The sequence below is a fragment of the Buteo buteo genome, chromosome 9 (genome assembly GCF_964188355.1).
Source record: "Buteo buteo chromosome 9, bButBut1.hap1.1, whole genome shotgun sequence".
Classification (NCBI taxonomy): domain Eukaryota; kingdom Metazoa; phylum Chordata; class Aves; order Accipitriformes; family Accipitridae; genus Buteo; species Buteo buteo.
Window position 1 is genome coordinate 43,362,866 of NC_134179.1, and position 27,746 is coordinate 43,390,611.

General features: G+C 67.6%; 2 protein-coding genes across 4 annotated transcripts; both read left to right on the forward strand.

The window, feature by feature from the left end:
- Positions 1–585: 585 nt before the first annotated feature.
- On the forward strand, positions 586–11,366 carry MPP2 (MAGUK p55 scaffold protein 2). Of its 3 annotated transcripts, none has more exons than XM_075036888.1 (12): positions 1,173–1,276; positions 2,480–2,598; positions 3,604–3,756; positions 3,861–4,010; positions 5,261–5,488; positions 6,529–6,660; positions 7,652–7,757; positions 8,111–8,179; positions 8,345–8,506; positions 9,650–9,852; positions 9,940–10,068; positions 10,149–11,366. In XM_075036888.1, the coding sequence occupies exons 1-12, from the start codon at positions 1,207–1,209 to the stop codon at positions 10,323–10,325; spliced, it is 1,698 nt and encodes a 565-aa protein (XP_074892989.1). In that variant the 5' UTR covers positions 1,173–1,206; the 3' UTR covers positions 10,326–11,366. The 3 variants fall into 3 exon arrangements, with proteins under 3 accessions (XP_074892991.1, XP_074892989.1, XP_074892990.1); XM_075036889.1 differs by having other exon boundaries at positions 2,480–2,580; XM_075036890.1 differs by lacking the exons at positions 1,173–1,276; positions 3,604–3,756 and adding an exon at positions 586–589 and having other exon boundaries at positions 2,480–2,580.
- Positions 11,367–12,946: 1,580 nt separating this feature from the next.
- LOC142035067 (all-trans-retinol 13,14-reductase-like) lies at positions 12,947–19,659 on the forward strand. Its single transcript, XM_075036891.1, has 11 exons — positions 12,947–13,112; positions 13,243–13,425; positions 14,707–14,936; positions 15,761–15,956; positions 16,543–16,740; positions 16,866–16,991; positions 17,572–17,710; positions 17,791–17,900; positions 18,106–18,272; positions 19,088–19,300; positions 19,444–19,659. The coding sequence occupies exons 1-11, from the start codon at positions 12,947–12,949 to the stop codon at positions 19,657–19,659; spliced, it is 1,944 nt and encodes a 647-aa protein (XP_074892992.1).
- The last annotated feature ends 8,087 nt before the right edge of the window (positions 19,660–27,746 follow it).

Consider the following 27,746-nt stretch of genomic DNA (forward strand, 5'->3'; position numbering starts at 1 on the left):
GTCCCTGCACACGTCTGCGGTGCGCTCGCACACGCGTGTGTAAGCACACACCCACGTGCACGAGGGTGCCCCAGCGTGCCCGGCCACCCCACGCCTGCGCGGCCGTCCCCGTCGGTGCCAGTCACGCGTCCCCAGCACCCCCACGGGTGAGTGTTCACCAGGCCGGGGCTTGCACACGCGTGTGCGAGCACCCCTCGGGTGTGCGTGGGGGGGGGGGTGCAGGTGAGAGTGGGGTGGCTCGTGCTGGGAGCCCCAGGGCGCGTGTGTGCCACGGGGCTGCGTGCACGGGGCCTGCACACGCGTGTGCAAGGCGGGGGGGGGAAGGGGGGGGTCGTTGCTGGGAGCGCGCGCGTGCAGGTGCGTGCGCACACGAGCGGGGCGCGGTCCCTTTAAATCCGCGCCCCCCCCTCCCCGCGCCCCCACCCCCCCCCCCCGCCGCGGTTGCCACGGCAACAGCGCGGACCCGCGCGCCCCCCCCCCCCGCCCGCCCCCTTAAAGGGGCCGAGCCCCTGCTGTTCTCCCCTCCCCAAGCCGCGGGAGGCTGCGTGGCTGCGTGCGTGGGGAGGGTGTGTGGGGGGGGCTCCCACGGGTGAGCACGCACGGGGGAGCGGGTGTGGGTGTGCACGCGGGTGTGCAAGCCGGGGTGAGCGGGTACGGGGGGGGTGCACGCACGGGGAAGGCGGGGGGGGGGGAGAGCACGCCCCGTGGGTTTGCACGCGAGCGTGAGCACGCAGGGGGTGCGTGTGCGGTGCGGCGGGTGGGGGGGTGGTCTGCACGCGCGTGTGAGCATGCACGGGGACGCGTGCCGGCACGCCCGCGTGGGGGGGGGGGGCGGTGTGCGGGCCACACGCGCGTGTGCGCGCCCGCGGCCCTGCGGGCTGTGCACGAGCGCGCGCGCCGGACGTGTTTCTCGGCACGCGGGCGCGTGCAAAGCCGCGTGTGCGGCAACCGCCCACGCCTGGCGCGAGCGCACCCACGCACACTCCCCCCCCCCTTCCCACGCGGGTGTGCAAAGCGTTTGCACGCACCGAAGCCGACGCGGCGGCACCGTCCTCCGCGTCCCTTGTACACGCGTGTGCAAGGCTCCCCGTCTGCACGCGTGGGCCGGGGGGGGGGGGGGGCGCGGTACCCGGATCTTGAGGGGGGGGGGACGACCGGGGAAGCGGGGGGGGGCAGGCGGGAGGCCCGGCTCCGCCGCCCGCAGCCATGAGCGGCCCCGGTGGTGGGTCCCCGCCGGCCGGTCCCGTCCCCGCTATCGCCCCCCTGGGCCCCCAAGGTACGGGGGGGGGACACGCACACGGGGGGGGGGGCGGTGGGGGGGGTGATGCCACGCAGGGGGGCTGGCGTGGGCAGGGGGGGTTTGGGGAGGGGGTGGGGTGGGGGTAGGGAGATGGGGGATGCGGGGGGGGGTGTGTCTTGGTGGGATCTCTTAGGTAAGGGGGGGGCTCTCTGGGTTGCAAATTTTCTCCCCCCCCCCCCCCCCCCCCGCGGTTGCAGGGCGAGCATCCCCCGCCATTGCAGCGCTCCTTCTCCTCGCAGCGCAGCGGCTCCCGCTTGCAGCGCAGCCCCAGATGCAGCGCAACCCTCCCCCAATTTCACGGGGACCCCCCCCAATTGCACTGGACCCCCCCCCCTCCCAATTGCATTGCCCCCCCCCCCCCGGCTGTTTTGCAACACCCACATTTGCATCGCCCCCCCCTGCTGTATTGCAACACCCATATTTGCATTGCAAACCCCCCCCCATTGCATTGCACCCCCCCATTGCATTGCGCCCCCCCCGGCTGTATTGCACCCCCCCATTTGCAGTGCACCCCCCCCATTTTCAGTGCAACCCCCCCCCATGCTGCTGCATGTACTGGGTGTGGGGATTGCCCCCCCTCCCGGGGGGGGGGTTGAGGAATATTCTCCCACCCCCCCATCACCAGGGCAGCACCCCCAAGTGCTGACTTTAAGGGGGGGGGCTCTCTGTGGCCCCCACCGCAGGGACTTGGGGGTACAGTGCAACTCCCTGCAGGTACGGGGGGCTGAGGGGGGGGATTTGGGGGGGGGGAGAGCAGGTCCGTGTGTGGGTGAGCTCTTTGCACGGGGATGGGGTGCTCCTCGCTTGGGGAAACTGAGGCACGGGGGGGGGGAGGCTGTGGGGCTGAGCAGCCAGGATTAGACCTTATGCCCCCCCCCCCCAGGTGTTGGGGGGCTCTTGCCTACACGGGCACTGCGATGCCCCACGGCCCCCCCCGCTCAGGCAAGGCACGTCCGTTTGTCTGTCCTTCCTGTAGAACAAGGTGTAGGGGGGGTCCCTGCAACCAGGGGACCCCCCCCAGCCCACCCCGGGGGGGAGTGGGACAGGACGGCGTCAGGCACGGGCACCCCCCGCTCCGTTTGACTTTCACCCACATTTTACCGCTCTCTCCTGCTCTGCCCCCCCCCCATGTCCCCATGTGTCCCCCCCCTTTGCCGTGTCCCCCCCCCCGCCCCCCAGCCATGCAGCAGGTCCTGGACAACCTGATGGGGCTCCCCGGCACCCCGGGGGCCGCCGACCTGGACCTCATCTTCCTCCGCGGCATCATGGAGAGCCCAATAGTAAGGTCCCTGGCGAAGGTACGGTGACACGGGGGTGGCACCGTGTCCCCGTGTCCCCCCCCCAGACCTCCCGCTGCAGGTGGCAACGTGTGGGGCACGGGGGGGATGTGCGTGCACGGGTGTATGGGTGCACGAGTGTGTGCGTGCTTGTCTGGAGGAAGACGCACGTGCGCGTGGATGCCTGTACACGCGCGTGTGTATACCTGCGTGTGTACGTGTGCACGCACATGCATGGATATATGCACGTACACGCGTGTCCGTACATGGATGTGTGCTTGCACGTACGTGGGTGCATACAGGGAGGTGGCTGCGCATGCCTGCGCATACGTGCGTGCGCGTGCACGTGTGTGTATGCATGTACGTGTGCGTGGATGTACACTCGCACATGGGTGTGCACGCATGAATGCACGCGTGCATGTGCGTGCAGGGAGGTGCGCGCCCATGTTTGCACGCGTCTGCGCGCGCACGCGTGGAAGCGAGCGTGCCCGTTGGCGCGCGCGTGTGTGCACGCCTGCGCGTGTGAGGCTGCAGCGTGGGGGTGAGGGAGGGCCACGCGTGGGGTGGGGGCAGGGGAGGGTGCTGGGTGTGCATGGCTGGGTGGGTGGGCGTGCACGCGTGTGTGCGTGCCACCCGCCGGCCGCGTCGACGGGGTGCGTGCGGCTGGCCCCACGTCCTGCGTGTTTACCGGTGCGTCCGCGTGTGTTTGCACGTGCACGCGGTTGCGCAGCGGCGATGCGTGCGCAAGCACCTGAGGATGCGCCCCTCTGCATCCGAAAGGGTGGCTTCGCACGCGCGCGTGCAAAGGGCACGTTGGCGTGTGCGTGGGCACGTTGGCGTGTGCGTGGGCACGTTGGCGTGTGCGCGCTGGGCCGTGCCACGGTCTCTCCCGCTGCGGGCCGGGGACCGTGTCCGTCCCCGTCCCCCCCCCCGGCTCCCCGCATCGAGAGCAGATGCCGGGGGTATTAGCGAGCGGGTGGGCGGCGCGGGGGTCCCTAATCCCCCCCCCCCCCCCGATCCCGTCAGGCCCACGAGCGGCTGGAGGAGACGAAGCTGGAGGCGGTGAGGGACAACAACCTGGAGCTGGTGCAGGAGATCCTGCGCGACATCGGGCACCTGGCGCGGCAGGACAGCGCGGCCGCCGAGCTGGCCCGCATCCTGCGCGAACCCCACTTCCAGGTGGGGTGCGGGAGGCCCGCGCGTGCGACGCGGGTGCGAGAACGCGCCTGCGACGCCGGTGCGACAGCCCGCCCGCTCCCCTCCACCCCGGGGTGTCGTTGCAGTCTCTGCTGGAGACCCACGATTCGGTGGCTTCCAAGAGTTATGAGACGCCCCCGCCCAGCCCCGTTCTGGATCCGGCCTTCAACAACCAGCCCGTGCCCCCCGACGCCGTGCGCATGGTGGGCATCCGCAAGACGGCCGGCGAGAACCTGGTGAGCCCCAGCGTGGGGTGCTGCGGGGGGCTTTGCTGGGTGCTGGGGTTGCTGCGGGGTGCTGGGGGTGCTGGGGGCGTTGTGGGGTGCTGGGGGGGTTGTCGGGTGCTGGGGCCGTTGCAAGATGCTGCGGGCGTTGCAAGGTGCTGGGGCCGTTGCAGGGTGCTGGGGGCGTTGTGGGGTGCTGGGGGGGTTGTTGGGTGCTGGGGACATTTCAAGGTGCTGGGGGGTGTTGCTGGGTGCTGGGGGTGCTGGGGGCGTTGTGGGATGCTGGGGGCGTTGTGGGGTGCTGGGGGTGTTGTTGGGTGCTGGGGATGTTGTAGGGTGCTGGGACACTGCAGGGTGCTGGGCGTGTTGTGGGGTGCTGGGGACATTTCAAGGTTCTGGGGCCATTGCAGGGTGCTGGGGGTGCTGGGGGCATTGTGGGGTGCTGGGGACATTTCAAGGTTCTGGGGCCATTGCAGGGTGCTGGGGGTGCTGCAGGGTGCTGGGGGCATTGCAGGGTGCTGGGGATGTTGTAGGGTGCTGGGACATTGTGGGGTGCTGGGGGTGTTGTGGGGTGCTGGGGATATTTTGAGGTGCTGGGGGGTGTTGCTGGGTGCTGGGGGCATTGTGGGATGCTGGGGGTGTCGTTGGGTGCTGGGAGTGTTGTAGGGTGCTGGGGATGTTGTAGGGTGCTGGGACATTGTGGGGTGCTGCGGGTGTTGTGGGGTGCTGGGGCCATTTCAGGGTGCTGGAGGTGCTGCGGGGTGCTGAGGGCATTTCAAGGTGTTGGGGGCGTTGCAGGGTGCTGGGGGTGCTGGGGGCGTTGTGGGGTTCTGGGGGCGTTGTGGGGTGCTGGGGACATTTTGAGGTGCTGGGGGCTGTTGCTGGGTGCTGGGGGTGCTGGGGGCGTTGTGGGGTGCTGGGGGTGGTGTTGGGTGCTGGGGCCGTTGCAAGATGCTGCGGGCATTGCAAGGTGCTGGGGCCATTGCAGGGTGCTGGGGGTGCTGCGGGGTGCTGGGGGCATTGTGGGGTGCTGGGGGGGTTGTAGGGTGCTGGGACATTGTGGGGTGCTGGCATGTTGCAGGGTGCTGGGGGTGTTTCTGGGTGCTGGGGACATTGCAGGGTGCTGGGACGTTATGGGGTGCTGGGGGGCATTACGGGGTGCCGGCGGCATTGCCGGCGTGACCAGAGGGTGCCGTCTGGGTGACACGGGACGCTACGGCGGGGACACGGGCGTAGGGCTGACGCGGGGCCGTGTCACCCAGGGGGTGACGTTCCGGGTGGAGCGGGGGGAACTGGTCATCGCCCGCATCCTGCACGGGGGCATGGTGGCGCAGCAGGGGCTGCTGCACGTCGGGGACGTCATCCGGGAGGTGAACGGGCGGGAGGTGGGCAGCGACCCGCGGGCGCTGCAGGACAGCCTGCGCCACGCCAGCGGCAGCGTCGTCCTCAAGATCCTGCCCAGCTACCAGGAGCCTCACCCCCCCCGGCAGGTACCGAAACCCACCCCCCGCACCCCTCCATCTGCATCCCGCACCCAGCACCCTGCCCATGGCTTCCCCTGCCCGTGGGTCCGCGTCCCCCCGCCTCTGTGGCCGTGTTGTCCCCGTGCTGACGTGTCCCACGTGCCCCGTGCCCCCTTGCCACGTGCCTCAGCTCCCCACGCGTCCCCCGAGCCCCACGACCCCCCGTGTCCCCCTGTCCACGCACACCGGTAGGGACTTGCCCCGTGCCCACGTGGCCCCATGGCTAGTGGGACCCCAGTGTCGTCCCCCCCCACTGTGCCCTGCGCACCCACCACTGGTGGTGGCACCCGGTTGCGGTGACACCCCCGTGTCCCCATCCCTGTCCCCGTCCCCATCCCCACGCCAGGACCTGGGTGCCCGGGTGGCAAAGTCCCCCCCCCCCCCCCCCCACTCCATCCCCTCCCCGTGCCAGCCTGGCACAGGCGCCCGCCGTCACCCCGGGCTCCGCGGGGACAATGCGGCGCTGTCGCCGCGTCCCCTGGCACGGCGTGTCCCCGCGGCGGGCTGGCCCCCGTGGGCACCCTCGCTGCCGCCAAGCGCAAGGCAGAGAGAGGCTCCGGCGCGCGAGCACACGCGCGTGCGAGCACACGCGCGTGCGTCCGCCCTCGCACGCCGGCGCCGCACGCATGTGCGCCATCGTGAGCGCGGCGACGGCGGCGGCGCTGGCCGCCTGCGTGTGCCTGTGCGTGGGCCTGGGGCTCTGCGTGGGTGCCGCCGTGGGTGCCCTGTGGGGCGCGGCGGCGGCCGCCGGTGCCGCCTGCGTGTGCGCGGGTGCCGCGCGTGCCTGGCTGCGCCGGACGGCGGGGGAGCGCCGGGGCGGGGGGGGCGTCTAGCCGGTTGCACGCGCGCGTGCGTCCACGCGTGGACAGCAGCTCCCGCCTTTCCCGCTGCCACCCTGGGGAAACTGAGGCACGGGCCGGCAGCGTGCAAGCGATGCAGAGGAGGGAACCCAAGCGGCCGGCGGCCTCTCCTGCCCCCCCCCACTGACCCCCCCCCCCGGTCCCCAGGTCTTTGTCAAGTGTCACTTCGACTACGACCCGGCCACCGACAGCCTCATCCCCTGCAAGGAGGCCGGGCTCAAGTTCACCGCCGGTGACCTGCTGCAGATCGTCAACCAGGACGACCCTAACTGGTGGCAGGTCGGGGGGGGGGGCCCTGGTGGGTGGGTGGGGGGGGGTGTCTGGCCCTTTTCCCCCTTTCTGGGTCCACAGAGGGTCAGGGGTGACCCTGGAGCTGGGGAGGGTCCTTGGAAACTGAGGGGGGGGTCCCTGGGAGCTGGAGGGGGGTCCCTAGGGCTTGGGGGGGGGTCCCTGGGAGGGGTCTCTGGAAACTGAGGGGGGGTCCCTGGGAGCTGAGGGGGGTCCCTGGGAGGGGTCCCTGGGAGCTGGGGAGGGTCCCTGGGAGCTTGAGGGGTCGCTGGGGCTTGGGGGAGTCCCTGGAAGCTGGGGTGGGGGGGTCCCTGGCAGCTGGTGGGGGGGTCCCTGGGAGCTCAAGGGGTCTCTGGGGCTGGGGCTGGTCCCTGGAAGCTGGCAGGGGTCCCTGGGAGCTGGGGGGGGTCCCTGGGAGGGGTCTCTGGAAACTGAGGGGGGGTCACTGGGAGCTGAGGGGGGTCCCTGGGAGGGGTCCCTGGGAGCTGGGGAGGGTCCCTGGGAGCTTGAGGGGTCACTGGGGCTTGGGGGGGTCCCTGGGGCTGGGGCTGGTCCCTGGAAGCTGGGGGGGGGGGGTCCCTGGCAGCTGGTGGGGGGGTCCCTGGGAGCTCAAGGGGTCTCTGGGGCTGGGGCTGGTCCCTGGAAGCTGGCAGGGGTCCCTGGGAGCTGGGGGGGGGTCCCTGGAAACTGAAAGGGTCTCTGGGACCTCAAGGGGTCCCTGGGGCTGGGGCTGGTCCCTGGAAGCTGGGGGGGGTCCTTGGGAGCTGGGGGGGGGGTCCCTGGAAACTTAGGGGGTCCCTGGGAGCTGGTGGAGTGCCTGGGGCTTGGGGGGGTCTGTGGGGCTGAGGATGGTCCCTGGGAGCTCGAGGGTCCCTGGGGCTGGGGCTGGTCCCTGGAAGCTGTGGCAGGGGGGGGTCCCTGTGGGGCTGGGGGGGTTCCCCGTGGGGCTGGGGTCCCCATGTGCGGCGCTGTCCCCCCCCAGGCGTGCCACGTGGAGGGGGGCAGCGCGGGGCTGGTGCCCAGCCAGCTGCTGGAGGAGAAACGGAAGGCCTTCGTCAAGCGGGACGTGGAGGTGGCCCCCACCTCCGGTACGGAGCCCCCACTCGGGTACTGGGTGGGGACATGGCCCTGGGGGGGGGACGGGACAGGCGGTCACCTCCCGAGGGGGAGCGCGGTGGGTCCCCTGCACCCTATGGCAACGTCCCCATCGCCCCATGGTGATGTCCCCATCCCCGTGGGGCAACGTCCCCATCGCCCCATGGTGATGTCCCCATCCCCGTGGGGCAACGTCCCCATCGCCCCATGGTGATGTCCCCATCCCCGTGGCACCGTCCCTGCGGCAGGTCCCAGCTCCCCTGGCACCGTCCCCGTGCCACGGCACTGTCCCCCTCCCCGTCCCCATCCCCGTCCCCAGCTCAGCCAGCCCTCGTGCCCTCGGCAGGGGCCCTGTGTGGCAGCCTCAGCGGCAAGAGGAAGAAGAGGATGATGTACCTGACGACGAAGAACGCCGGTGAGCGTCCCCCGATGAGCGTTCCCCCCAGGGAAGGGGGGACGGTCCCCAAGGCCATGCCCGTGGCAGGCTCGCGGTGGCACCTCACAGGATGGGGTGCCTTGGGGTCCCCACGGCACCCGGCTTGGGGTCCCGCCGGGGGTGACAGCCCCGTCCCTCGCCCAGAGTTCGACCGCCACGAGCTGCTGATCTACGAGGAGGTGGCCCGCATGCCCCCCTTCCGCCGGAAAACCCTGGTGCTCATCGGCGCCCAGGGCGTGGGCCGCCGCAGCCTCAAGAACAAGCTCATCATGTCGGACCAGGCGCGCTACGGCACCACCATCCCCTGTGAGTGTCCCCGCGAGCATCGCTGTCCTCCGCGAGCATCGCCGTCCCCGTGAGCATCACTGACCCCGCCGGCATCACCATCCCTCACCAGCATCACTGTCCCCTGCAAGTATCACTGTCCCCTCTGAGCATCACTGTCCCTGCCAGCATCCCTGTCCCCTGCACCAGCATCCCTGTCCCCTGCACCAGCATCCCTGTCCCTGCCAGCATCACTGTCCCCGCCAGCGTCATTGTCCCCTGCGAGCATTCCTGTCCTACACCAGCATCCCTGTCCCTGCCAGCATCACTGTCCTCTGTGAGCATCCCTGTCCTACACCAGCATCCCTGTCTCCTGCACCAGCATCCCTGTCCCCCACCAGCATCCCTGTCCCTGCCACCGTCACTGTCCCCTGTGAGCATCCCTGTCCCCTGCACCAGCATCCCTGTCCCCCACCAGCATCCCTGTCCCTCACCAGAATCCCTGTCCCCTGCACCAGCATCCCTGTCCCCCACCAGCATCCCTATCCCTGCCAGCGTCACTGTCCCCTGCGAGCATTCCTGTCCTGCACCAGCATCCCTGTCCCCTGCACCAGCATCCCTGTCCCCTGCACCAGCATCCCTGTCCCCCACCAGCATGCCAGTCCGTCACCAGCATCCCTGTCCCTGCCAGCATCCCTGTCCCCCACCAGCATCCCTGTCCCCCACCAGCATCCCTATCCCTGCCAGCGTCACTGTCCCCTGCGAGCATTCCTGTCCTACACCAGCATCCCTGTCCCCCGCGAGCATCACCTTTCCCATGAGCATCACTGTCCCCTGCGAGCATCACCGTCCCCTGCGAGCATCACCTTTCCCATGAGCATCACTGTCCCCTGTGAGCATCACCGTCCCCTGCGAGCATCACCATCCTCGTGAACATCCCTGTCCCCCACCAGCATCCCTGTCCCCTGTGAGCATCCCTGTCCCCCACCAGCATCCCTGTCCCTCACCAGAATCCCCGTCCCCCACGAGCATCACCATTCCCAGCACAGCCCAGCGTGGCCGCCACCGGGGAACTGGGCGTGCGCGTGCAGCATCACAGCCCCGTCCCCGCAGGCTGTGGGTGGTCCCCAGGGTGGGACCCACGGGTTGGGTGGGTGACGCTCAGATGGGCCATCCCCGGAGCAGACACGTCACGGAAGCCGAAGGAAAACGAGAAGGACGGGCACGGGTACCGCTTCGTGTCGCGGGGGGAGATGGAGGCGGACATCAAGGCGGGGCGGTACCTGGAGCACGGCGAGTACGAGGGCAACCTCTACGGCACCAAGATCGACTCCATCCGTGCCGTGGTTGAGGCCGGCAAGATGTGCATCCTGGACGTCAACCCCCAGGTAGGGGACCCGGGGAGGGGGACACACCAAAGGGGTGGAAGGGGCTGCCCACCGCCCTGGGGCTCAGTGCCATCCCCTCCCGCCCAGGCGGTGAAGGTGCTGAGAACGGCTGAATTCGTTCCATATGTGGTCTTCATCGAAGCCCCCGGTCCCGAGATGCTGCGGGCCATGAACCGGGCGGCACTGGAGAGCGGCGTGGCCACCAAGCAGCTCACGGTGGGTCCCCTCTCCGGGGAGGGCAGGGGGGGGGACACGGGGAGCGATGGGGAAACTGAGGCAGGGTTTGTGCGGGGCAGGAGGCTGACGCCAGGCGGACGGTGGAGGAGAGCGGCCGAATCCAGCGGGGTTACGGCCATTACTTCGACCTCAGCCTGACCAACGACGACCTGGAGCGCACCTTCGGGCGGCTGCGGGAGGCCATGGAGAACTTGCGTGCCCAGCCCCAGTGGGTGCCCGTCAGCTGGGTCTACTAGTGCCCCCCCTCCAATCCCCCTCCCCACCCGGGGGGGGGGTCCCCACCACCTTCACCCCCCCACCCCCAGCCCGGCCAGGAGGAGGAGGAGGAGGAGGAGGGAGGAAGGCGGTTGTGCACCTGCCGTCTCACCCACTGGTGTGATGAGTTTGCCGTGCTCAGCGCTGGGGTGGGGGGGGGTAGCTCTCTGCAGAGCCCCCCCCTCGCCCCTGGTCCCTGTCTCCCTCCTACCCACACCCAGATTTATGGGGGGGGGATGGACAGAAGCAGCCGGTGGGGTCCCGTGGGGGCGACAGACGCCCCCCCTCCGTGCCCAGCACCCACACAGCTAATTCACTGCCAAAACCTCCCCCCTGCCCCGTATGATCCCAGGGGACCGTGCCACCCCCTCCAGCCGGGTTTGCTGTGAGCTGGGGGGGGGGCACAGGGAGGATGGGGGTCCTCCAGCACTGTGTGGCTTTGGCCCTTTGTAGCCCCGTGCCTCAGTTTCCCCCTGGGGAAGCCCACCCTGTGCCTCAGTTTCCCCATGGGGAAGCATACCCTGTCCTGGGGCAATGCGTGGGTTGGGACCCCCAGGGCTGGGGGTGTGGGGGGGTCACACCCAGCTGGAGCCCCATAAACTGCCATGGACCCAGGTGTCCTGGCTTACCCCCCCCCCCAGGCTGCAACCCCCCGCCCAGGGACCCCCTTTCACCTTTACCAGAGTGGGGGTCCCTCTCTGTCCCTTGTGCCCCCCCATCACCCCTTCCCAGGTAGCAATAACCCCCCAAGACCCCCTGCCCATGTGGGTTCTGCCCTGTAATTAACCTTTAATTAACCCTGTAATTAACCCCCGGGGGGGGGGGAAGGGGCTGTGGTTGGGGGCTCACTGGGACACTCCTGGGGCTGTCTTGGGGGGGGGGGGGCTGTCGTGGGGTGACCCCAAGGGATGGGGACACGGGGAGCGCAGAGCACATGCGTGCAGGTGCGTATGCACACGCGTGTGCCCCCCCTTGCCAGCGGCATGTGTGTGCCCCCCCTCCCTCCTGCCCCGAGGCCCCCCCCCTCCCCGGCCACCCCCTGTCCCTGTCCCCATCCCTGGGTTGTTCCTTTTTGGTACTTTGCTGTGACTTTTATTAAAGATAAAGGTGAGAAAAGCAGCAGGTTTGTCCCTTATGGCCAAATCCAGCTGGTGGTGGGACACTTCTGGGGGGGGGGGGGACATGGTGTCACCGGTGTCACCGGTGTCACCTCTGCGCCACCCTGCCCCTCTCCCACCGGGTGCTGATGTTTTTTTTCTCTGCAAATCTGTTTTGCCCCAGTTTGGTGCCTGGAGGGTGTTTGTGGGGCTGGGTGGGGGGGACAGCGTGTGTGTGCACATGAGTGTGCACGCACGCACGCGTGTGCGTGCACACACGCGTATATGTTGACATGTGGCTGTATTTGGGGTTTGGTGGTTGTGGGTGCTGGGGGGGTTGGGTTTGGGTGGTGGGGGGTTGGTGGGGGGAGTCGGGGGGGGTCTGTGTGTGTTGGTGCGTACATGTGTGTGCATGTGTGACATTGCACACACGGGCCCTTACTGGGTGCTGCCGGGAGAGGTCAGCAGAGCTGCAGGCGCTAGAGCTGGGGGGGGTGTGTGGGTGTGGGTGTGCACGCGTGGGTGGGTGGGTAAGGAGGGGGGTGGGTGAGGGTGTGCAAGTGTGTGTTTTGCACAGGGGGTGTGTGTACGGGTGTGCAAATGTGTGTTTGCACAGACATGCATGTGGAGGGGGGGCATGTGTTAGCCCGTGTGTGTGTGCATGGTTTGCTTGCACAGGTGTGTAGGTGCGCGTCTGCTTCCTCGCACAACTACGGGCGTGCATGCGTTTGCGCAGCTGCATCCGTGCGTGCACGTGTGCGTGCGCGGCACCCAGCACACCCCAGCACCACACACCCCTCCACCTCACGCACACGCCTGTGCACCACCCACACGCGTGTGCACGCACCCTGCCACCCCGGGGCCCGGCCCCTCTCCCGCCGTGTCCCAGTGTGTCCCAGTACCACCACCAAAGACTTGAGGTGCGGGGGGGGGCCATGTCTGTCCCCCACCCCCAGGACCCCGTGCTTCCCACACCCCTCGCTGTGAGCTGCCATGGCCATAGGGTGCTGTGGCCATAAGGTACCATGGCCATAGGGTGTCATAGCCATAGGGTGCCGTGGCCATAGGGTGTCATAGCCATAGGGTGCCGTGGCCATAGGGTGCCACGGCCATAGGGTACCATGGCCATAGGGTGTTGTGGCCACAGGGTGCTGTGGCCATAGGGTGCTATAGCCATAGGGTACCGTGGCCATAGGGTGCTGTGGCCATAGGGTGCCATAGCCATAGGGTACCGTGGCCATAGGGTGTCATAGCAATAGGCTGCCATAGCCATAGGGTGCTGTGGCCATAGGGTGCTATAACCATAGGGTACCATGGCCATAAGTTGCTGTGGCCATAGGGTGCCGTGGCTATAAGCTCCTGTGGCTTTAAGCTGTGGTGGCTATAAGCTGCCGCAGCTAGAAAGCAGCGTGTCTATAATCTCCTCTGTCTATAAGCTGCCGCGGCTATAAGGTGCCCGGGCTATACGGTGCAGCGGCTATAAGGTGCTGTGTGCGGTGGCAGCCATGGGGGTCACGCTGCTGCTGCTGGTGGCCCTGGCCACGCTGGCGCTGGGGCTGGTGGCCCACCGGCTCCTGGCCCCGGCCGGCAACCCCTTTGCCCGGCCACCCTCGGGGCCCCCCCGGCCGCTGGTGACGGAGCCGCGGGTCCGCGACAAGGTCCTGAAGCGGGGTGAGTGCTGTCTGTCCATCCGTCCGTCTGTCCGTCCCGTGGCACTCTGGGCGTGCTGTCCGTCCGCACGTCCCCGTGCAAGGATTGGGGGGGGGGGGGGGGTGTTGCTCAGGCACACGCGTGTGCGCAGGGTTCAGCGCCCATCGGGTGCCACCGGAGCTGGACGCCGTGGTCATCGGCAGCGGCATGGGGGGCCTGGCGGCGGCGGGCACCCTGGCCAAGGTGGGCAAGAGGGTGCTGGTGCTGGAGCAGCACGACCAGGCCGGTGGGTGCTGCCACACTTTCCAGGAGCAGGGCAACGAGTTCGACGTGGGTAAGGAGACCCCCACCCCCCACCCCGGCACCCCTGGCTGCCCACGGCTGCCTGCCCGCGCCTGGGTCCCTGCCTGCAGGCAGCGTGTGCAGGCAGCGTGCGGGTGTGTGCAGGCAGCGTGTGCAGGCAGCGTGTGCCTGTGTGTGCAGGCAGCGTGTGCCTACGTGTGCAGGCAGCGTGCAGGTGTGTGCAGGCAGCGTGTGCAGGCAGCATGTGCCTACGCGTGCAGGTGTGTGCAGGCAGTGTGTGCAGGCAGCATGTGCCTATGTGTGCAGGCAGCGTGCAGGTGTGTGCAGGCAGCGTGTGCAGGCAGCGTGTGCCTATGTGTGCAGGCAGCGTGCAGGTGTGTGCAGGCAGCGTGTGCAGGCAGCGTGTGCCTACGTGTGCAGGTGTGTGCAGGCAGCGTGTGCCTACGTGTGCAGGCAGCGTGCAGGTGTGTGCAGGCAGCATGTGCCTACGTGTGCAGGCAGCGTGTGCCTACGTATGCAGGCAGCATGCACCTGCGTGTGCAGGTGTGTGCAGGCAGCGTAGGTGTGTGCAGGCAGCGTGTGCAGGCAGCGTGCAGGTGCATGGAGGCAGCATGTGCCTGCGTGTGCAGGCAGCGTGTGGGTGTAGCTCAGTCTGTGTGCATGCAGGGCGGGTGTTACCTACCCCGCCGTGTGTCCGCAGGCTGGTTGCGCTCCTGTGTGCGTCCCTGTGCAGCGGGGTTGCAGGCTGGGTGTGTTTGCAACGCGTGCATGCGGTGCCTGTGTGCATGCGGTGTGTGCAGCGTGCCCTGCTTGCACATTCAGTGGGTGTACGTGCACTGTGCGCACACGCGTGAGGTGCCCGTGCCTGTTTACAGCGTGCACCGGCCAGGTGCGGCGGTGTGCACGTGCAGTGCCTGCAGTGTTTTTGCAGCGTGTGCAGCACGCCTGCACTGTTTGCAAGCAGCGTGCGCACTGGCAGCACCTGCAGCGCTTTTGCAGCGAGCGCGCTGCTTGCGCGCCAGTCGCGTTTGTTCGCAGCGTGCCGTGCGAGCGTGTCCGCGCAGCCTGCAGTGCGTTTGCAGCGTGCACGCTGTTTGCAGCGCCCGTGCCGTTTGCGCGCAGCGTGTGCATGCAATGCGTGTGTGTGTGCGGTATGCGTGCCGTGCTCGCGGCCCAGGCCGCGCCGCCACCCCTCAAGGTGACCCGCAGCAGATGATGGTTAAACACTTAATTCCCCCATCTGCCACCCCCGGGGGGGTCCCGGCCGCCCCCCCCTCCCACCCCCGGCCGGCTGACCCCCTGGGACCCGCAGGCATCCACTACGTGGGGCAGATGCACGAGGGCAGCATGCTGCGCGTGGCGCTGGACCAGCTGACGGACGGGCAGCTGCGCTGGCAGCGCCTGCCCGACCCCTACGACGAGGTCTGCCTGGGACCCCGGCGCTACCGGCTCCGATCCGGCAAGACCGCCTTCGCCGCCGCCTTGGAGGAGCAGTTCCCCGCCGAGAAGGCGGCCATCAGGGAGTTCATGAAGCTCTCCAAGGTGGGACCCCCCCCCCTGGGGACACCCTGCCGTGGGTGGTGGCACGTCCCCAGGGTGCGGTGTTGGGATTATTTCGGCTCGGACCGGCCAGCTTGGGATGTGGGCGTGGGGATGGTGGTGGTGGCACTGGATGGGTCATGGGTGATGGGCATGGTGGGGAAGGGGCAGTAGGAATGTTGGGGACAAGGGTAACGGGCATGGAGGGGACACAGGTGATGGGCATGTTGGGGACAAGTGTGATGGGCATGTTGGGGACACAAATGATGGCCATGGTGGGGAAGGGGCAATGGGAATATTGGGGACAAGAGTGATGGGCATGGTGGGGACAGACGTGATGGGCATGTTGGGGACACAAATAATGGGCATGTTGGAAACACAGATGATGGGCATGGTGGGGACAGAATTGACGGGCATGTTGGGGACAAGTGTGATGGGCATGTTGGGGACACAGATGATGGGCATGGTGGGGAAGGGGCAATGGGAATATTGGGGACAAGAGTGATGGGCATGGTGGGGACACAAATGATGAGCATGGTGGGGACAGAAGTAATGGGCATGTTGGGGACAAGAGTGATGGGCATGGTGGGGAAGCGGCAGTGGGAACGTTGGGGACAAGTGTGATGGTCATGGTGGGGACACAGGCATTGGGAGTGGTGGGGACAAGTGATGGGGATGGTGGGGACATGGCTGGTGGGCACGGTGGGGCTGGGCGCTGGGGACACGGGTGGTGCTGGGGTCACGGCAGTGACAATCACGAGGACACGGCGGTGGCCGTGGCCACCACGGAGGTGGCCGGAGGTGACGCGGGGCCGGTCCCCGCGCAGATGGCCTCGCGGCACGTGGCACTGCTGGCGGTGCTGAAGCTGGTGCCGCGGTGGCTGGCCGCCCTCCTGGTCCGCACCGGCCTCATCTACTGGATCTCGCCCGTCTTCCGCATGGCGGCCACCAGCCACAGCGAGGCCGTGGCCCGGCTGACGGCCGACCGCGACCTGCGCGCCCTGCTCAGCTACCTCTTCTACGGTCAGGGGGCCGTCGCGATAGGGAGGGGGCCGTCGCGATAGGGAGGGCACCATTGCGATAGAGGAGGACCATGTCGCGATAGGGAAGGGAACCATGGTGATGGAGGAAGGCTCTGTTGCAATAGAAGAGGCTGCGTCGTGATAGGGAAGGGCCATATCACAATAAGGGAGGGCCATGTCATGATAGGGGATGTCGCCATCATGATAGGGGAGGGCTGTGTTGCAATGGGGAGGGCTGTATTGTGATGGGGAGGGCTGCATTGCAATAGGGCCATGATATGGGAGGGCCACGTTGCAATAGGAGAGAGCTGTGACATGACAGGGGAAGGCTGTGTCATGGTGGCAGAAGGATACATTGTGATAGGGGAGGGCACCCGCACGATAGGGGAGGGCTGTATTGTGATAGGGAGGGCCATGTTGTGATAGAGGAGGCCACGTCACGATAGAGGAGGGCTGTATCACGAGAGGGGAGGGCCGTATCATGATAGGCAACAGCTGTATCGTGATGAGGAGGGCCGTGTCACAATAGGGGAGGCCATATCGCGATAGGGGAGGCCATGTCGTGTGTTCCCCCTCCCCGTCCCCAGGCACGGCCCCGCGGGACTCCAGCTTCCTGGTGAACATGCTGATGGTGCACCACTACCAACGGGGGGCCTGGTACCCGCGGGGGGGGGCCAGCGAGATCGCCTTCCACGCCGTGCCCCTCATCGAGCGCGCGGGGGGGGCCGTGCTGGTGCGAGCCCCCGTCACCCGCATCCTCGTCTCCCCCGCCGGCACCGCTGTGGGTGAGCGCTGACCCCCCTCTCCCCGTCCCAGCCCCGCTGCCGTGGTGGGGGGACACACTGGATGGGGACAGGGTGGCAGTGCCCTGTGCCCCACCCCCCATAACCCCCCCCCCGGTGCCTGCCAGGGGTGGTGGTGCAGAAGGGGCCGAGCGAGGAGGAGGTGGAGATCTTCGCCCCCCTCGTCATCTCCGACGCCGGCATCTTCAACACCTTCGGCAAGCTGTTGCCCCCCCCGCTCCGCAGCCACCCAGGTACCCTGTCCCTATGTCCCGCATCCCTGTGTCCCCAGCATCCCTGTGTCCCCAGCATCACCAGTGTCCCCAGCATCCCTGCGTCCCTGGTGTCCCCAGCATCCCTGCGTCCCTGGTGTCCCCAGCATCCCTGCGTTCCCATGTTCCCAGCATCCCTGTGTCCTGGTGTCCCCAGCATCTCTGTGTCCTCAGTGACACCGGACTCCCCAGCATCCCCATGTCCCTGGTGTCCCCGTGTCCCCAGCATCCCTGGTGTCCCCGGCATCCCCACATTCCCAGCATGCCTGTGTCCTTGGCGTCACCCCCGTCCCCACCATCCCCGTGTCCCTGGTGTCCTCAGAGTCCCCAGCATCCCTGTGTCCTCAGCATCACTGGAGTCCCCGGCATCCCGGTGTCCCTGGCATCCCCACATTCCCAGCATCCCTGTGTCCCTGGCATCACCAGTGTGCCCAGCATCACCAATGTCCCCAGCATCCCTGTGTCCCCAGTGTCCCCAGCTTCCCCATGTCCCCAGCATCCCTGGCATCCCCTCCGCAGGGACAGGGTGTCATCTCCCACATCCCAACCCACGTTCCCGCAGGCATCCGCTCCCGCCTGGCCATGGTGCGACACGGCATGGGCTCCTTCCTGGTGTTCGTGGGGCTGCGGGGCAGCGCGGCCGAGCTGGCCCTGCCCGCCACCAACTTCTGGATCTACCCCCACAACGACCTGGATGCCATGTAAGGGGTCCCCGGGCACCCCGGGGTGGGTGCACGGCGGGTGGGGGGGTGGCGTGGTGGGTGCACGGCTCTGCCCGCAGGATGACCCGCTACGCCGCCCTGCGCCGTGACGACGTCCCCGAAAACCTGGCCATGATGTTCATCACCTTCCCCGCCGCCAAGGATCCCACCTACGAGCAGCGGCACCCAGGTACGCAGTTGGGGGGGGGGGGGGGTCCCCCATGTCCCCCCCCAGCTTTGCAGCTCCGATCCGCTCGGCTTTGTGGGCTCTGAGGTTCCTTAATCCCACCAGCTGGGATTACGGGGTGGGCACCGCCACCACCGCCACGTCCCAGGGTGACACCGGTACCGGGGTCCCCCGCAACGGGAATGGGGTTGTCACCCCCTCCTCGCAGGCCGGTCGTGCATGACCATCCTGACCATGGCGCGGTACGAATGGTTCGAGGAGTGGGCCGGGACCAGCGCCAAGCACCGGGGCCCCGACTACCAGCGGTACAAGCTGGCCATTGCCCAGCGCCTGCTGGAACGGGCACTGCAGCGCTTCCCCCACCTCCGCGACAAGGTGACCGGGGGTCCCCACGGTGTCCCCTGCCACCCGGGGTACCCAGCGGGGAGAGCGCATGGTGGGGACAGGGTGTTCTGTAGGGATGGGGGGGGGGGGTTGTAGGGATGGAGTCCCCTGGTGCCCTGTGGGGTTGGGGTACCTCTTCAGTAGTGGGGTGCCTCACAGGGATGGGTGCACAGTGGAAACGGGGTGCACAATGGGGACCGGGTGGGCTGTGGAGTTGTTGGGGTGGCCAGTGGGAATAGGGTGCCCTGTGTGGGTGGGATGCCTCATGAGAATGGGGTGCACAGTGGAAATGGGGTGCACAATGGGGACCGGGTGGGCTGTGGAGTTGCTGGGGCGGCCAGTGGGAATAGGGTGCCCTGTGTGGGTGGGATGCCTCATGAGAATGGGGTGCCTTATGGGATGGGATGCCCCACAGAGTTGGGGTGCCCCATGGGCACGGGCGCAGAGCGGACACGGGGTGCAGAGTGGGGACATGGGTGCCCAGGCGGGATGGGGTGCCCTATGGGATGGGGTGCTCTGCAGGGATGGTCCCTGCTCGGTGGGCATGGGGTCCCAACAGGACGGGGTGCCCTGTGGGCTTGGGGTCCCCAGTGGGGACGGGGTGCCCTGCAAAGCCATGGGGCATCACAGCCCCCAGGACTTTTGTATGGGGTGGGCACCCACCAGGTAGACTTGGACCTGTTGCGGTGGGACCTGCTGTTTGGTGGCACGGGCGTCCCCTGTGTGTCCCCACGTGTCCTGCGTACCCCCGGGTGTCCCGTGCACCCCGATGTGCCCCAAACACCCCTGTGCCTCTGACCGGGCAGGTGGATTTCGTGGAGGCGGCGTCGCCGCTCACCAACCAGCACTACCTGGCGGCTCCCCGCGGGGAGATGTACGGCACCGAGCACGACGTCGGCCGCTTCAGCCCGGCCGTGGTGGCCGCCATGAGAGCCGAGACGCCCGTGAGGAACCTCTACCTGACAGGTAAGGGGCCTGTGTCCCCACGTCCCCCTACCCCTCTGTCCCTCTGTCCCCATGCCCAGCTCCGGGCTGCAGGCAGTGTCCCCAAGGGCTCCCTGCAGCGCGGGACGTCCTCTCATGGTGGTGGCCGGGTCCCTGGCGGTGGTGGCTGTTCCCCCCCCCCCGGGGGTGGCCGTGTCCCACCGCGGCTCGTCCCCAGGGCAGGACGTGTTCAGCTGCGGGCTGGCGGGTGCCCTGCACGGGGGGCTGCTGTGCGCCTCCGCCGTCCTGGGCCGCCTGCTCTACCTGGACCTGCTGCTCCTCAAGAAGAAGATCAAGCGGCGCCGGGGCCGGCAAGCGGCACGAGTGGCCGGGGACAGCAGCTGTGGGGATGGCCCCGTGCCGGGGAATGTGCTTCCCACTCAATAAATCCTGATGTCCCGCTGACCCGGGCCTGTCTCTCGGGGTGGGGAGGGGATGGGATGGAGGTGGAAATAGGATGGGATGGGGATGGGGATGAGATGGGGACAGGGATGAGGATGAGATGGTGATGGGGACGGGGACAGGGATGGGGATGGGAATGGGATGGGGATGAGGATGAGATGGGGATGGTGATGGTGATGGGAATGGGGATGGGAATGGGATGGGGATGAGGAGAGGGATGAGGATGAGATGGGGATGGGGACAGGCACAGGGATGGGGATGGGATGGGGATGAGAACTGGGATGGTGATGGTGATGGTGATGGGAAGGGGGATGGGAATGGGATGGGGATGGGGAGAGGGGTGAGGATGAGATGGGGATGAGGATAGGGACAGGGATGGGAATGGAATGGGGATGAGATGGGGATGGGAATTGGGATGGTGATGGTGATGAGAATGGGGATGGGAATGGGATGGGGATGGGGAGAGGGATGAGGATGAGATGGGGATGGGGAGAGGGACAGGGATGGGGATGGGAATTGGGATGGGGATGAGGATGAGATGGCGATGGTGATGGTGATGGGAATGGGACAGGGATGGGGACAGGGATGAGGATGAGATGGGGATGGGGATAGGGACAGGGACAGGGATGGAGATAGGAATGGGATTGGGATGGGAATTGGGATGGGAATGGGATGGGGATCAGGACAGGGATGAGGATGAGATGGGGATGGGGATGGGAATGGGATGGGGATCAGAATGGAGATGGGGATGGGGACAGGGATGGGGCTGGAGATAGAGATGGGGATAGGTTTAGGGATAGGGGTAGGGATAGGGATAGGGATGGGGACAGGGACAGGGTGTCAAGACCCTGGCTGACACACACTCACATGCCACCTGGCAAAGTCCATGCAGTGCCAGGGTGCACCCACAACTGGGGGTGTGTGCAGGGTGCAGAGGCCCCCCCCGCTAAACTTTCCCCCTTCTCCCTCTGTACCCCCCTGAAGCTCCCCAGCACCCCAAAACCCGCATAGCAGGGAGTTCTTTCACACTTTTTAAAATAATAAATAAAGATACCCCCCCCCTCCATGCCCCAATGACATGGTTTGGGGGGTGTGGACCCAGGTGTCTAGGGGAGGACATGGACCCAGGCGTCCGGATGGCCCCTTTTGGGGGTCATGGGTCCATGTCCCCCCCAAGTGAAGGGTAGCGTTGTCACCAGGCTGTCCTCGGGGGGGTTCACCCCTAGAAGCTGGTCTGGGTGGCGAAGGGGGGCTGAGCCCCAGGGCCGCGGCCACACTCGGGGCACGGCCCCTGTGGCAGTGGGTAGAGGAAGGGCTTTGCCGTCACCTAAGGGTGAATGGGGGTCAGTGGGTGGGTGGGGGGGCATGTGGCACCCCCCCTGCCTCCCAGGACACCGGGGTCCCCAGGGGAAGGAGGGTACCCCCACCACAGGGCTGAACTAGGTACCCTCTTTGGGAAATAGCAAGGCAGGGATGGGGATGGGAATGGGATGGGGATGGGGATGAGATGGGGATGGGGATGGTGATGGGAATGGGATAGGGATGGGGACAGGGATGAGGATGAGATGGGGATGGGGATAGGGGCAGGGACAGGGATGGGGATAGGAATGGGATTGGGATGGGAATTGGGGTGGGAATGGGATGGGGATCAGGACAGGGATGAGGATGAGACGGGGATGGGGATGGGGATGGGAGTGGGATGGGGATTGGGGTGAGGGTGCCCTGGCATGGGGGGGCTTGTGGGTCCCCATAGTCCCCCCATGCCTGCTGAGCCCCATAGCCCCACCACCCACCACCCGCACCCACCACCCCATAGCCCCACCACCCCACCACCCCATACCACCGGCACCCACCACCCCATAGCCCCACCACCCACCACCCCATAGCCCACCACATTCGTCCATGCCAGGCTCAGCCGGGTGCCCAGCACCCACTGTTGGGTGGGACCCACCTCACTGTAGGGTGGGGGCTCCAGGCCCACGGGGATGGCCCCACCGGGCAGACTGGGGAGCGCGGGCATCGGGGCCAGTGGGGGGGGCACAGGGCCCTGGGGGTCCCCGTAGGGCGGTGGGGGCATGGGGTCGTGGCAGAGCTTGCGGCAGCCGTAGAAGATCATGATGAGGAAGGTGATGGCTATGAAGATGATGATGATGACGATGAAGAACATGATCCTGAGGATACCGAGAGGCGCGTGCTGGGGGCTGGCAGGTCCCCCCCCTCCTTGGCACCCCGGGGTGCCTGCCCCCCCAGCCCTGTCCCCACACCCACAGGGCTCATGGGGCCTCTCCCAGGTCCCCATCCCACAGCCCCCATCCCGAGGGACCCTTCCTGGGCATGGCACCCTCTTCAGGTTGCCCCTGGCCTCTGTCCCCCGTCCCCCCCCGTCCCCCCCCGCCAACAAACCCAGGCGTCCTGGCATCTCCTGGCACCGCCGTGCCACCCTCCTCGCCAGAGCCAGACTATGGACCCGGGTGCCCGGGGCACCCCGCTCCCTGCACCCAGCACCCAAATGCCCTTTGCACCCTCCCTGCCCTACTGCGGTCTTTGCCCTGGGTGGGGGCTTGGGGGGGGACCCCCGCGGTGGGGTAATTTGGGGTGAGTTGAGTCACTTTGGGGGCTTTTTTAGGGGTGGTATTATGACAAGGGGTGCTGGCACCTTGCTGTGGGGTGTTGGTCCCCAAACTGGGGGTGGGGGGGCTGAGGTCATCCTGCTACTCGGATGGGGGTGCTGGGGGGGGTCTCTGTCCTGGTCTGTGTGTCTGTCTGTCCTCTGATGCTCGATGCTGCATGTGTGTGGGGGTTCATGGCACGTCCCGGGGTGTCCCGCTGCCAGCCCAGACGCCTGGGTTCCTCGGTGATGGGGGTCCCGCACTGATGGGGTGCAATAGGGTCCCCAGGGACTGGGTGCTTCTGATGTCCCCCCCTGGGGTGGGCTGGGAAGGAGGACGGGGGGGGGCCGCCTCCCACCATCCCCACCCTGGCTCCTCTCCTTCCTGCAGCCTGCCATCCCCCCTGCATCTCCCCCTCCATCCCTCCTCCGTCCATCACCCCTCCTCTGGTCCTCCCTCTGTCCACCCCTCTCTCCTCAGGCCCTCCCAGCCCTCCCTCACCCCTCCTTCCATCCCTCCTTCCATCCCTCCTTCCCCTCCTTCCATCCCTTTTTTCCCCATTTTGGGGAGCTCAGGGGGACCCGGTTCAGCTCAGTGTCCCCATGCCCTCCTCGGGGGGTCCCCAGTTTGGGGGACACATCCGGACTGGTCCCAACCGCTGCCCTTCCCCACCCCATCTGGCTCCCAGCTGTGGGCTGGGTCCCTTCCCCGCTGCTGCTGATGTGGCAGCCAGCGCGGCTCCGTGTCCCAGTGTCCCCAGTGCCACGGCCACCCCGGGGCTGAATTTCCCGTGGCCGCTCCCCATTTGGGGCTGTTTTCCCCAGTTCTGCTCCCCGGACCCTCTCCCCACCCCAGATCCAGCTGTGCCCCCCCCCCCCCCAAGTTTGGGGGTCTCTCTTGCTGAGCCCTGTTTTTTTGTGGGGAGGGGTTTTGGGGTGCTCCCACATTGATTTAGGTGTGTGTGGGGGGATGCCAAGGATGGGGGGTGCCGGGGGGGGGATGCCAGGGAGATGCTGGGGGTTGCTGAGACAAGGGAATGTTGGGGTGATGCTGGGGGATTACAGGGACTGGGGGATGTTGGGGGGCTGCGGGGTCTGGGGGATACTGGTTTGCTCCCAGTGGTCCCATGGGACATTTTGGTGACGGTGGGACTTGGCACCGGAGCTGGGAGGGAAGCCCTGAGCCCTGCGGGGGCCGGAGGGGGGGAATCACCCACCTCCCCACTGGGCAGGGAAGGATTTCGGGGCTCTCGCCAGGCTGCGTCTCCCCCACTTCCCAAGGGACAGGCCTCTCCCTTTGGCGGCAGGAAAAGCCACGTGTCCCCAGCCGTGGGACCCGGAGCAGCGCCCGGGGGCTGCCTGGGGGGGGTCCTGCCCCCCCCCCCCAGGCTGCCTCGATCACCCCCCAGAACCAGCCACAGCAGGATAAGGCAGCCACTGGTTCTGGGAGGGGGGAAACCCCAAATATGGCACCCCTGGAGCTGGTGGGGCAGCAGGAGATGGAGCCTGGGGGAAGGCAAAGGGCTGGGGAGGAGGAGGAGGAGGAGGAGGAGGAAGAGAGACCGGGAGCAAAGCTGGAGCCAGGGAGGGAGCGAGGATGGGATGGGAAGGAGGGATGGGGATGGAGGGTGATGGGGGGGCTCTGTCCCCTGGTCCCCACAAGGGCTCGTCCCCAAACTGGTCCCGTGGGAGTCCTGGCCAGCCCAGGTACCCCCCCTGCCCACAGCCCCTTCGGGGAGCGGCTGGGTGGGCGCTCGTGGGAGGGGGTGTGGGTGCACATGCGTGTGCACGGTACACGCGTGTGCTTGTGCTCAGTAGTGGGGGTGTGTGCAATGTGGGGGGTGTGCAACGTCTCTGTGGGTGCAATACGTGTGTGCAACGTGTGCGCGCGCTCTGTGTGCGCGCAGTAAGTGTGCTCTGTGTGCGTGCGATGCGTGTGCAATGTGCGCGTGCCGTGCGTGTGCACTGCAGCTGCGTGTGCCCAGCAGGGAAGTGCTCACATCAGCGTGTGCCTGTCTGTGCGTGTGCACTGCACACTCGCGGGGGGTGTCTGTGCACACGTGTGCGTGCAATGTACGTGTGCACAGTGGCGTGCGCAGTGCGTGCTCGGCGTGTAGGGAACGGGCACAGGGGATGCTTGGGGTGGCTCACGGGGTGCAGGGGGTGGCACGGGGGCTGCCCAGTGTTGCACGTGGGGTGCACAGGGTGGCACTGGGGATGCTCAGGGTGGGACATGGGGTGCCCAGGGTGGCACGGGGGTTGCTCAGGGTGGCTCACGAGGTGGTACAGGGGCTGCCCAGTGTTGCACACGGGTGGCACGGGGGACTCCCGGCGTGGCACAGAGGATGCCCGGGGTGGCACAGGGGACGCCCAGCCTTGCACACCCCCTGGTCGTGCCCTCCTGCCATGCCAGACCACATCCCAGGGCTGAGGTGAGGGTGAGGAGCCGCTGGCGAGGCTGAAGGAGCGGGATCGTCTCGCAGGTGTGAAGAACCACCGAGCTGCCGGCTCAGGGCCATAAGCTCCCCAAAGCCGATCAGCGCCCTGAGCCCTGTGCCGGGGCGGCTGCCGGCGGCGCTGCCGTGGCGTGTGCCTGGGGGGCTGCCCCACGCCGTGCCCCCCAGCACCGAGACGGCGGGTGGCAAGCGGGTGAGTTGCCCAAGGGCAGGTGGGGAAGCGGTGGCAGAGGGGACGCCGCCGGTGGGGGGGGGGGGTGACAAGGGGATGGTTTGGGACTGATCCCCGGTGCTGGGGGGGGTCAGAGACCCGGGGGGCTGGGGGTCATGGGGCCGTGGGGTGCCGAGGTGCTGCCCTAAGCAGGATCATCCCCCTAAAGGGTTTATGGCTGCCCGGGGCACGGGGACTCCGCTGCACGGGCCACGGGGCGGCTCCGGTGGCGTAATTGGCTCAAGGGCTTAACGAAGGATTTGCCGCCACGCGTCCTCCTGTGCCCCTGGTGGGTCCCACATCGGACACCCCCCAAAATCAGCCTCCGGCTGAGGCAGAGCCCCTCCATCCAGGTAAGATCCCCCCCCCCCCCCCATCCCATGCTCCAGCCCTCCCAGCTGCTCCCAGTTTGCCAGGTCTCTGCTGCCGACCACGGGGCTCCTTCACCCCCTTGGGGCCGGCCAAGACGGGGCAACGGGTGCCTGCACCCCGTGCCCACCCCGGGGCCAGGGCGCTGGGTGTACACCCACCCCTGAGGATGAGAGGGTGCCCGGGGCTTTTTTTGGGCTCCTAATTACACGCCAGCCACAGGCAGGGTAGAATTAAATCCAGGCTGGAGGCAGAAATAGCCGTGAAGCCAGGTGGGTGCCGGCGGCCAAGCCCGGCTGGACACGCGGGCACCAAAACGGGGGGGTGGTGGTGGTGGTGTGTGTGCACACGCATGCACACATACATGCACACATGCATGCACATGCATCCCCCGGCACACGGAGCCCCTCCCGGCCCCATTGCTATCTCCCCGTACCCGCAGGGACCGGGATCCCAGCCCTGTGCCAGCTGCCACGGTGCCACCGGCTCCGGCGGGCACAACCCTGCCCTGGCAGCGGGGACAAGCGTCGTCCCCAGCCGCTGTCCCCAAATGACCCCGTCTCGCCACTGCCAGTTTCCCAGCCCAGGATGGCGGCGGCGGCGGAGTTCGGGAGGGGGATAGAATGGCACGGGGCAGCCGGGCACCGGTGCCACCCTGGCACAGCCACGCCAGGGTGGGACACGCCACCGTCCCCCGCCGAATCCCCATCGTGCCACGAGGCGTGGGGTGGATTCTGGGCTCCCCGCTCGCTCTCTCCCCCCCGCCTCGCTCGCTTTTGGTTGACTTGGCGGCCCTGCCGGCACTCGCAGACATGCGGTTGCGTAAGCGCCTCTGTCGTGGGCCCCCCGAAAACGTGAGAACCGGCTCCGGCTGCGGCAGGAGCCTCCCGGCGGGGCACGGCCGGGACCCTGCTCGCCGTGGCCAGCGGCGGGCATACCCGGCGTGCCTCAGTTTCCCCAGCAGGGTGGGGGGCTTTGGGGGCCGAGAACGCCAGTCGCGCAGATGGATGCGCCCAACCGTGTGTCCCTGTCCCCTTCCCAGGACTCCTCACGCCATCGGGCGCGCACACGCACGCTGTGCTCGCTGGCCCCGCGCGCACAAGCGCGCACGAGCGCACATACGCCCGAGGTCCCCCAAACGGACCCGGCTGCTGCTCCTGGGGACAGAGACACTGCAGAGGGGACCGTGTGTGTCTCCGTCCCTGTCCCTGCTCCCCGTCCAGGCCACCGTCACCCCGACCCCCTCCCCACCCCCCACCTGGCCCCGTGCCCCCCTTCCCCACCGCGGCCCCTCTCCCCTCCCTCGGCCCAGCCTTTTCCCTTCCAGCTCTGCTGTTTGAAGCTATTTTTTCCACAGCTCCTGCCAAGAGCCGCTAATGAGAAACAAACGGGCTCCTCCGACCACTGCTGCTCCCAGCCCACACACCTCCGGCTGCCCGTCGGACGGAGCCGGGGCACCGTTCTCCTGCGGGCACTTCTGTCCTGCCCTCCCGGCACCATCCCTGGGCATCTTCATTCTGCCCAGCTGGCACCATCCTGGGTGTCTTCATCCTGCCCAGCTGGCACCATGCTGGGCATCTTCATCTTGCCCATCCAGCCACCATCCCAGGTCACCTCCATCCTGCCCAGCCAGCACGATTCCTGGGCATCTTCATCCTGCCCTTCCAGCACCATCCCTGGGCATCTCCAACCTTCCCATCCAGCCACCATCCCAGGGCATCTCCATGCTGTCCTTGTGCTACCATCTCTGGGCATCTCTGTCCTCTTCATCCAGCCACCACCAACAGACATCTCTGTCCTGCCCATGTGCCACCATCCCTGGGCATCTCCATCCTGCTCATCCAGCACCATCCCTGGGCATCTTCATCCTCCCCTTCCAGCACCATGCCTGGGCATCTCCGTCCTGCTCAGGTGCCACCATCCCTGGGCATCTCCATCCTGCCCATGTGCCACCATCCCAGGGCATCTTCATCCTGCCCTTCCAGCACCATCCATGGGCATCTCCATCCTGCCCATCCAGCACCATCTCCAGGCATCTCCATCCTATCCACGTGCCACCATCTCTGGGCACCTCCATCCCACCGCAGCGCAGAGATGGGCCAACGAAAGGTCCCACCAGCCCCCAAGCACCGTGGTGTCCCCACAGCAGCCTCCTCCGCTGCATCCTTCCCCACGGGGACGTGGCCGTGGCCGGGTGCAGGATTGGGCCGGGCGCAAGAGCGATGCAGGAGGCGGGAGGGACCGAGGCGCGAGGGAGTCCCGAGCTGTCCCCCCCCGCCGGGTCCCCCAGCCCCCCCCGGCCGCCACGGGCTCAGCCGGGGCCGCAGCCAAGCCCGTGCTGTTCCAGTTGGCCCTGGCCCGGCCCCGAGTTATCTGCAGCTCCACGGCGGGTCACATTTTCCACTGAGTCGTGTTTGTGTTTGAAAGGCGGCCGG